Source organism: Lolium rigidum, chromosome 1 (assembly GCF_022539505.1).
Source record: "Lolium rigidum isolate FL_2022 chromosome 1, APGP_CSIRO_Lrig_0.1, whole genome shotgun sequence".
Classification (NCBI taxonomy): Eukaryota; Viridiplantae; Streptophyta; class Magnoliopsida; order Poales; family Poaceae; genus Lolium; species Lolium rigidum.
Window position 1 is genome coordinate 63869196 of NC_061508.1, and position 10079 is coordinate 63879274.

Sequence of the window (10079 nt, forward strand, 5' to 3'; positions counted from 1 at the left end):
TTTTTATAGATTGTTCATGTTATTTTTTGCATACAAAAAAGAATCATGTCTAATGCCCGCCGCAACGCGCGGGGTACCAACTAGTACATAAGATTTGTCTGAAACCGTAGAAGTGGATCTTTCCTGGATAACAGCGTATTTTTTTTTTTATCTCAGCGTTTTGGGAATGCTGCAGTCAAACAATTTTCTCTCTCCTTCGAACGAATGGAGTACCACTGGTTTCCACACTTCCACTGCTCAGTTCCATTGCCCCGCCGCTCGCCGAATCCAGCGCCGCGATGCACCCGCACGCCACGGGGGTCGAGAAGGCGGCCGCGCCGTACGGGTCCTGGGAGTCGCCGATCAGCGCCGCCGCCGTCTCCGCCGCCGGGAAGGCCGTCGAGGGGCTCGCCGTCGCCGGCGACGGCCGGCTCCTCTGGGTCGAGACGCGTCCCGAGGAAGGAGGGTACGCGAAAAACAACCCACCCACCCCATCTCGCAGCCCCCAAACCTTAGCACCCATCTTCGCTGAGGTTTGTCTTCCATCTTCTGCAGGCGCGCTGTTCTCGTGAAGGAAGGGGCGGGGGAAAACGGCGGAAATTTGAATGTGACGCCGCAGGAGTTCGCTGTGCGGTCCCTGGCGCAGGAGTACGGCGGTGGCGCCTTTGCTGTGCAAGGGGATGTTGTTGTGTTCTCCAATTACAGCGACCAGCGCCTGTACAAGCAAACCATAGGAGGTATGGAGGAGCAAGCTCGTTCAGATAGCGATTGCTTCCTACAGTATCTATTAGTGTCACGGCTTATAATCGTGGACAGGCGCATTGCTGTTGCATACCACACTTGCACTTTACACTTTTTTTTGCAGTAGCATAACTTAAATCAAGAACAGGTGTTTGCTCTCTTACTTCTGCATTTTTATGAGACAAGAAGTGTGCCTTTCATATCAGATTCAAATTACATATGGTCTGTTGCTAGCTACTTGTGTCATGTTGGGATGCTCATGGTTTGCATCATGCTGGGGTCTCCATACTTGAGGGGTATAAAAAGCAACATCTCCATTAACATGAAGTAGCTTTGATTTTAATATACTGATTGTAATGTTTGACTTGAAAAAAAAAACTATTCTGCATCTTTCTAGCCTATATTGTGACTTTTTAGAGAGGCACTTACTGTACAGTGCTTCTCCAGATTTTCAGAAAAAATAGGGTATCATGTAATGGTATTTCAAAACATTATGTTTTGTTGGTTTCAGATAACTCGCCACTACCTCTGACACCAGATTATGGTGGTTCAGTAGTCCGCTATGCGGACGGTGTCTTTGATCCTCACTTCAGCCGTTACATCACTATAATGGAAGGTGAACAGAACTCCAGATACATCATGTCAATAGTGCTTTCTACATTCTCTTGAGAACAAATATATATCCAATTTGATGACAGATCACCGAAAGAGTAGCTCAAATCCCATCACAACAGTTGCTGCTGTGAGCACAAGTGTTGGAGATGTTAATGGTAAGAAGAACAGAGGATTACACACCTGTTGCGCTAACTTCTGCTGAAGATCCTTCCGGATTATCCAAATAATGTTCTCACTTTTTTTTTGGCTTAGAACCAACTGTGCTGGTCAGTGGGAATGACTTTTATGCCTTTCCACGCATCGATCCAACTGATAAGCGCATGGCATGGATTGAATGGAGTAACCCAAACATGTCATGGGATAAAGCCCAACTATGGGTTGGCTATTTCTCCAGCAAAGGGTAATATCTCATTTGCATGCTTTGTTTGTTTCAAATTGTTTGCCTGTTTGTCTATTGCACTTTTTTGGTGAAAAAGGATATTTACTTTACCTGTTGCTGTATAATGAAGGATGTATTTAGACCCTTTTCTGGAAATATACTGAAGGATGTTGTTGGATCCTTTAGCACTGTCTATTTTTGAATGACATGTAGCCAGTTCAGGGCAAATGCTAGTTTTCTAGATTGTATTTAAACATTATCTTGGTCATTGTAGCATCGGATATTCGTGTGTTCAGAATGTACCAGATGATCAATTAATCGGATATTTCTGTTTTGTAATCCTTTAGTCTGAAAAGCAAAAGGCGAGTGATTGAGTTGTGTGTTGGTTCAAGTATGCAAGAATTCTTACTTATCTTCTCCTAAGGTGTTCTGATGTATTATAGTATCTATTATGTGCAGAGAGGTACAAAAACGTATTTGCGTTGCTGGTGAAGACCCAACGTTTGTGGAAGCTCCGACTGAACCCAAGTGGTCTTCGAAAGGTGTTTTGCTTTTCGGCGTACTCTAGTTTGATGTTCAAACTAATTCCATACATGTTTCCACATGATTAATTGAGTTTCTTCATATTAAATTGTTCAGTATGTACTTCACTAAAAAGATGCAAATTATATTTCAGAATCTCATTTACTCTGACTAATTTTTCTTTAGGTGAGCTATTCTTCATAACAGACAGACAGAGTGGGTTTTGGAATATTCATAAATGGGTATGATTTTTCCAACTTGTTAATTTCTGATATGTTTTCCATTTTCTCCCAATTTGTTAAACTATTTAGTTGTAGCATGGAGTAGCCGGTAGTAGATGTATGTCCTGATTGCCACTGGCATATCTCCATATTTGTTACTTGCACCTATCCTTTCACAATCTAATTTCTTATTTAAACAAATAAAATTACATTTTACATTCATATGTATCTATTCACACAAACAATTGTGATAAATCACTTTGTTGCTGAGTTATTATTTTGGCAAGCCCATAGACTGATATTGTTGGTATTATGTTGATGGCCTACTATAATAATCTCCCTAACTAGAAGGGTGGTAACATTGATTAGGTTCTTTGCACATATGGTTTTTGTTTGGGGAATTATTGATTTGTTTTTCCTTACTTATTGTGCCAATTCGCTTATGACAGGATGAGCAGAGCAATGTAGTAGTACAAGTTTACTCGATCGATGCTGAATTCTCAAAGCCAATGTGGATCTTCGGTGTCAGCTCCTATGATTTCCTAAGAAATGATGACTCAAGTCAGAAAATAGCTTGCTGCTACAGGTTCATCACAATTTATTGACTACTTTTTATGGTTGTATGTGGTTCAGAAAAATGAACTTATCTTACTTATCCAGGCAGAATGGAGAGTCATATGTTGGGTTGCTGGACCATAATTCGGGGTCTTTTTCAAAACTTGACCTTCCCTTCTCTTCTGTAACTAACATAGTAAGTACACAATCTGATGACTTACCTCAAAAATTAATTGATAGTACATTGCATTCCTTAAATTTGTTAAATGGTGATCTATAAATTACTTTCTTTTATTTGTTAGGTTTCTGGAGATGGGTCTTTCTATGTTGAGGGCGCATCTGGTAGTCTTCCAGTCTCAGTAGCGAAGGTTTGTTGAACTACTTTCATGAATTTGTTGTTTATGCTAAATGTCTACTATGAGATCCTGCAGCTTGCACCCCTTGCTTAATCATATATTTTGAACCAGGTGACACTGGATGAAAAGAGAACAATGGCAACTGACTTCTCTATAGTCTGGTCCTCCTCGGAGGACATTACGAAATATACATCCTACTTTAGTTTGCCTGAATTTATGAAGTTCCCAACTGTAATCCCGGGACAGCATGCTTATGCTTATTTCTATGCTCCACACAATCATATTTTCCAAGGTTCATCGGATGAAAAGCCCCCATTATTGGTTAGAACCCATGGTAATCTATCAAATCTTTGTTGTATCTTAATGTTCATAGTACCAAAAGCATACTGTATGCACTCTGTCAAAAGAAAAAGAAAAAAGCATACTACATGCTGGCTTGTGCAAAATATGTTTTACGTTCATTCTTGTTGCCAATGTCTGCCGTTCATTGCCAATTTTCATCAGAAAACATAATTTGTCTAAAGATGAACAGTTGCTGGTCTGCTAGCTTTCTGTTTACATTGCTTGTGCTCTTATGATGATAAAAGGGCACACAATAGTGGAATAGTGCTAGCTGTATTCACCAACTTATCAGATTTCTAAGGCTAGTGAAATGAATGGTTGCTCTAATTGGCTGGCCAAATATCACAACAGCGGAACTGAGAACTTCGCTTGACATTACTGCAATTATTTAGGTGGACCTACAGATGAAGCACGCGGGATTCTGGATCTTAGTGTGCAGTACTGGACGAGCCGAGGATGGGCACTCGTTGATGTTAACTACGGGGGGAGTGCAGGTATTTGTCTCTTAATTTTGTCAGCTATTCTATCTGATGAAGAACATCCTGCGTTCTATGTACTTGCACATCTGGTGCATGTGTTATTTAATGAAATCCATTCTCTTATTTACAAAAGCCTTAATCTGTTAGTTTAAAAACATGAAAGTTGTAATAAGTATTCTCTATGTTTTTCTTCAAGGCTATGGGAGAGAGTATCGAGAGAGGCTTTTAGGGCAATGGGGTGTTGTGGATGTAAACGATTGCTGCAGCTGTGCCACATTTCTGGTATGGCTTATTCATAATTTTATTCACTGCATATGATAAGAAAAGATGAATGAATATAATATACAATGCTGATTGTTAAGGTGGAAACTGGAAGAGTGGACGGGCAACGTCTTTGTGTAACAGGAGAATCTGCAGGTGGATTCACAACTTTAGCTTGCCTAGCTTTCAGGGAGACATTCAAGGCTGGTGCTTCTTTATATGGGGCAAGTTCCAAATTACAATTTTCTCTATTTCGGCTGAAGTTTATTACAATTCAAAAACTTATATATCTCATAAGCAGATCGCTGACTTGGCTTCACTGAGGGCAGGCATGCACAAGTTTGAGGCATACTATATTGACAACCTTGTGGGTAAGGAACTTTGTACTCATCTTTATGGTGATATGGATGCTCAAATATGCCCATGATTGGATAAATAACATCACTGTACCTCCAATTCCAGGGGATAAACAGGCATACTTTGAGAGATCACCAATAAACTTCGTTGAAAGATTTACATGTCCAGTCATTTTGTTTCAAGGATTGGAAGACCCGGTAGACTTCGAATTTTTAAGTGTTTCCTGTCATCAGTACAGTTTTAAGTGAAGCAACACTAGTTGCCTTGCCTACATGGTTAATAATAGTTTAAGATATCTATATGTTTTGATAAGAGTATGTGCTTATAACACACAATGTGGTAGTGTGTCAATTCTCTACATTCTTATCCTGTGAACTGTTAGTCTATTTTTTTTTTCTTTCTCATATCTTTGCAAGCTTACACTTTGATGATCTTCAGGTTGTATCACCGGATCAGGCAACAACAATATACAAGGCTATAAAGGACAAAGGTCTACCTGTTGCTTTGGTTGAGTATGAAGGGGAACAACATGGTTTCCGCAAGGTCAGCGATCACTTTCTTTCATGTATCTCGTTGTAGAACATTTGAACTTCCTATGCAAGGCACCTTCGGTGTACCGCATTGCACGTGAATTGTGAAGATGTACTCACTACTCAACCAACTTGATTTTCCTTTTGCTGAATATAAATGATGACTACTTACCTTTGAAAAGCCCAGTAGGAATAAACTCAAATTTCATAGATGATAGTTCATAACTGACATGCATTTCTTGGACCAGGCCGAGAACATCAAGTTTACTTTGGAGCAGGCGATGATGTTCTTCGCAAGATTAGTGGGACACTTCAAGGTGGCAGATAACATCACCCCCATCAAGATTGTCAACTTTGATTAGTCCTCCTTGTGATCGTTTTAAAGTAGAATGTATTGGTTTTGGCCGACTTTTCTGTGGCAGAACAAAGCGGAGCGAATGTCTTGTAATAGTTCTGAAGTGATATTATCTGTATACTGTTAACATCACTTTGGTTGCACCTCGTCACAGCTCTTGACCAAGTTGTCCTATCTGTAATTACAAATAAACTCTAGCCTACCATTCTGAGCAATAATAAAGCAGATGTTTCCATAGCATTTCAGGGAAATTTTGAGTAAGGAATGATTTTTTTTATCTCAGAAATTTTGAGTAATGAGTGATTTTTTTTAAATTTTTTTTGACGAAAGGCTGACAGTGCAGCTTTCGTTGTTAATTAGTAGGAGTACAGAGAATGTTCAGAATGCGTAACAATACACTGGGAAAAAAACCTAAAAAGAAAGGGAAAAACCCCATTTCGTAATTAATTCATATTAAATAAAAAAATATGTGTAATATATCAAAATCTTCAGAAAAATGAGATCTACATTTTAGTATCAAAATCATGCATTGTTAAACAACTTTGAACCATGTTCATAATAGGAGAACAAATGAATCCTCTTATGGGGTTTATGGAAATGCAATGTATTATGCATTCCAACTCCATTTAAATTGATGAGCATGTCATAGGGTTAATTCCAATACTATTAATATGGAATGTTGTCATTCTTGTTTGAGCATCAATGCCATGTGTTGAATGTTGTTTCCCTTTCCAGTGTGTTTGCTTCTTCCCGATAGGATCCGGAGTTGATGTGAGCAACAAGATCATGATCAAGATCGACGACTTTCTGAAGATCAATATCTGGTTACGAACGGCCAGGCAAGCATAATCTTGTTCATGTGGTTTTGAAGTCTTTCTGGTTACTACATATTGCATACGATTCAAATGTCTTTTATCGATATGTAGAACTATTCTACTTGTTGCATGTTTCATCCTTGTAGTCTAAAATCTCTGATCCACTGCTCCTAGCATAACTAGGTTTGGCCTATGTGCATTACTAGATCCTTTATATCTTTTATGTTTAGCCATGCTTAGTTTGCTACTCTGGTCTTCAGACTACAACCTTACATGAAACTAGCATGATGGGTTAACATGGTAAGTATGTAGATGCTTGTTAAACATGCTTAAAGGCTTAGGGATCCGAGTTCTCGCCTCTTGAACCAAGACCGGTCGTACAACCACATGATACCCTATAATGGTACCCTCTCGACAAACTAACTTGCCTAGCTAGTCGATTCCATGAGTCACATAGTTTGGACGTTATTTGGACATACACATAGAAAAATGTTTGCGAAAAGGTGCATAGCATATAGGTAAGCATAGACGAGGTTGCCGGGGGCCGAACCTATGGGAAAACCAACCTCGTCCCACATCCTTAAGGACCGACTTCGGGAATCGACCCGTTAAGATAGAACAATCCTTACGGCGTGACACATGGTCTAGGAGATAGTAAGGTAAAGATCGTTGTCAACCACACCCACTGCCCGCTTTCAAAGGAAGAGAGCTAATGTTATGGCACTAAGAATCGGTTGGCACATGTGGATATAGTTGTGCACCCCAATAGGGTTATAAATATTTTTTTAAAAGCCATGTCCACGGTTACAGATGACTTGGAAATGGATTTTGTGATCATAAACAACCTTAACCTGATCGTAAAACTTGGTAAACAAAGTGTGTTTACGGATGCCTACTCCGGGGTGTCAAGGGGGTGATCCGAGATGAGTGGTTTGAGCTGATGATGATTTGGTGGATACAATATGATGATCAATAGAGCTAGAGAGATTGCTCTCTTATCCCCTTTTAAAGGTTCTGGGTAGTCGATTTTCTTCTCCCTCTTGTAAGGAAAACGGGCTTTATGCGAAATAACTCCACAGAAAGCCTCTCATACCTGCTTTGTTAACAAGTTGTATTAAGTTTTTGCTAAGTCCCTTGTTACATTTTTGTTGCAGATGAAGTCTCTCCAACAGATGGTGGTTTCTTGATTGACATCGACGAGTAGCTTGGGGTTTCTAGGTGGAATCTATGGGCTAGAACATCGCCGTTGTGCTCCTAGCCTCTTAGGTCTTTTGCTATCTTGATATGTCTAATAGCATTACCTCGCTTCGTTGATTGATGTAATAAATTTTAGTGATCTATGCTTCTAATACTTTGGTTATTTTCTCTGTTAAGAGCTTGTATTACTTCTTTAAATCATAGAGTCGCTGTTGTGTTACCGATTTCTCTTGTTGTAGGCTCTCGAGCTCTAGGTCAAGCTTATATCTGGTATTTGTCTAACCCTGATCATGGAGTGCCACAGTGCGGGTCATTCGTTGTACTCCATTGTTGCTTTATAGTGTTTCTTTTCAACAAAGTTAGCATCTCTTTGAGGTAGTCTAGGCACGTTTTTTTCAGCAGAGCAGACAAGGAAAGTTGAGTTTTCAATCTAGTCTATTTCTGCCAAAGTGAAGATACCTTTCTGCCTTTTAAACATTTTGTTCATTTTCAAGTTTTAACCTGTTGTGGGTATACTTTATGGGTATATCAACGTCATGGCCTAGATCCGGCAAGCCCGGGTGGCCCACAGATGGTGATGTGGCATGTGGCCCATCGGGCGGTCCAGTTGCTGTAGATATGAAGGATGAAATCCAGCCCAGGAGTAGGGAGCCGGATCCCAACCGACCTACGGAGAAGGCCGGATCCGTGAAGGCCCATGAAGTAACCGGATCCAGTACGGCCTTGATGGAAGGCGGATCCTTGACATACACGGCAAGATATTGTACCATAGTTAGACAACTTGTATTCCGGCTAGGACTCTCCATGTAAACCCTCGATCCGTGCGCCTTTATAAGCCGGATCCTGGGAGTTCTAGAGGCACAACCACAACTCATTATAACAACGCAAAATCACCCAGATAATTCCAGACAAGCAGCAGTAGCCCTGTCTTCGAGCAGGTGTTCCGAAGCTGGGTAAATCGTGTACCACCGTCCCGAGGACTCTCCGCCATATGGCCCCTACTTCTTCTCCCCCTCGTGAGGATCCCTCCTCCGAGGTACCGTCGATTAGGCAACGACAAACCGGTTTATTAGTGTCGAAGAGCAAGTTCAGTTGAAAGATTCTTGCTAACAACCACAGTCCATTGTACTACTCTATTCATAAAAGAACGTCGCAAGTTTTTTTATCTAAATTTAGATGTATCGAGACACTATTTAGATACATTCGAATTTAGAAAAATCTTTGGCATCTTTTATGGACCGAGGAGTATTATTGTTGTAAGTTGTAATCTCTAAGATTGTTTGTAACAAATTGACATGTGTCATCATTGTACAAGAACAATACTTTCTCTATTTCTAACTCAAATATATAGTGCCCCTTTTCTCATTATTGTTTCCAAACAGCCTAGATCGGAGATACCATCCAAGCTTCGACTGCGTGGCATCAGAAAGGGAGATGCAAGGTAAACACTTTCTCAATCAGGATAACTAGCTAGGAAGGATGGCCCGCTTTGCGTGCGCGGGGTCATGGAGATGAAACAACATGCGGATGTACTTGGTGATCATGGTTGTCGGCAGATTGCATAGACTTATAGTACTATAATATTTTCACGTAAGAATTTTGTGGTTAGCTGACATCTCTACTTGTTAGTAGACGATGAAGATAACCGTTAAAAAAAAGAAGAAGACGATGACGATAAATCTTCCAATATAAAAATAAATAAGAAGTTTCTCACCGGAATTATGAAATTCACAGAACTTATGAGTCATAAGGCAATGCCCTATAAAATACTCCCTCCGTTCTCTTTTAATTGACTCGGATTTAGTACAAAGTTGTACTAAATCCGAGTCAATTAAAAAAGAACGGAGGAAGTACTCCCTAACTTCTCAACTTTGTTTAGATAGGAAAGTATATAGACATGTTGTAGCTATAGATTCATTTGTATCTAGAATTTTTTTTATGATAAACGGATGGAGTAGCACGACAGTATACCATTTAATAGTATACCTGGCTTCGGCTAGTTTTTTTCATTCTATCTCATCTTGCGGAAATGACTTTTTTTCTTCTTCTATCTCATCTTGTGAAAATGACATGATTTAGCATGACCTCTCACCAAGACGAATACGGGCCGAAGGCGTTTGGACCATCAGTCCATCACCCCCTATGCAAGCCCAGTTTGGTGCTCCGCGGTAATTAATTGGGCCTAGATAGGCTTCCTTTCTTTCCTTCCGTCGCCGCAAGTATTTCACACGCACCACGCACGCGGCCGTCTCGGTCTTGCTCATTCCAAACAAGAGGCGCCGCGCCGCGTCGCGCCTCGCTCTCGCCCAACCCCAGCCTCCTCTCCCCGGACTTCGCGCCGCCGGCCGCCGCCCTCGAGGTGAGAGATCGCCGGG

The 10079-nt window shown here is 40.7% G+C and overlaps 1 protein-coding gene across 2 annotated transcripts; it reads left to right on the top strand.

Annotated features, from left to right (window-relative positions):
• The first annotated feature begins 278 nt into the window (after nt 1-278).
• On the top strand, nt 279-5850 carry LOC124685431 (acylamino-acid-releasing enzyme-like). Of its 2 annotated transcripts, XM_047219782.1 has the most exons (18): nt 279-445; nt 535-716; nt 1232-1336; nt 1419-1490; nt 1588-1735; nt 2174-2256; nt 2423-2478; nt 2907-3043; nt 3118-3208; nt 3315-3380; nt 3480-3702; nt 4103-4204; nt 4386-4471; nt 4552-4674; nt 4752-4821; nt 4913-5004; nt 5246-5350; nt 5586-5850. In XM_047219782.1, the coding sequence occupies exons 1-18, from the start codon at nt 279-281 to the stop codon at nt 5697-5699; spliced, it is 2022 nt and encodes a 673-aa protein (XP_047075738.1). In that variant the 3' UTR covers nt 5700-5850. The 2 variants fall into 2 exon arrangements, with proteins under 2 accessions (XP_047075738.1, XP_047075739.1); XM_047219783.1 differs by lacking the exon at nt 4913-5004 and having other exon boundaries at nt 5586-5702.
• The last annotated feature ends 4229 nt before the right edge of the window (nt 5851-10079 follow it).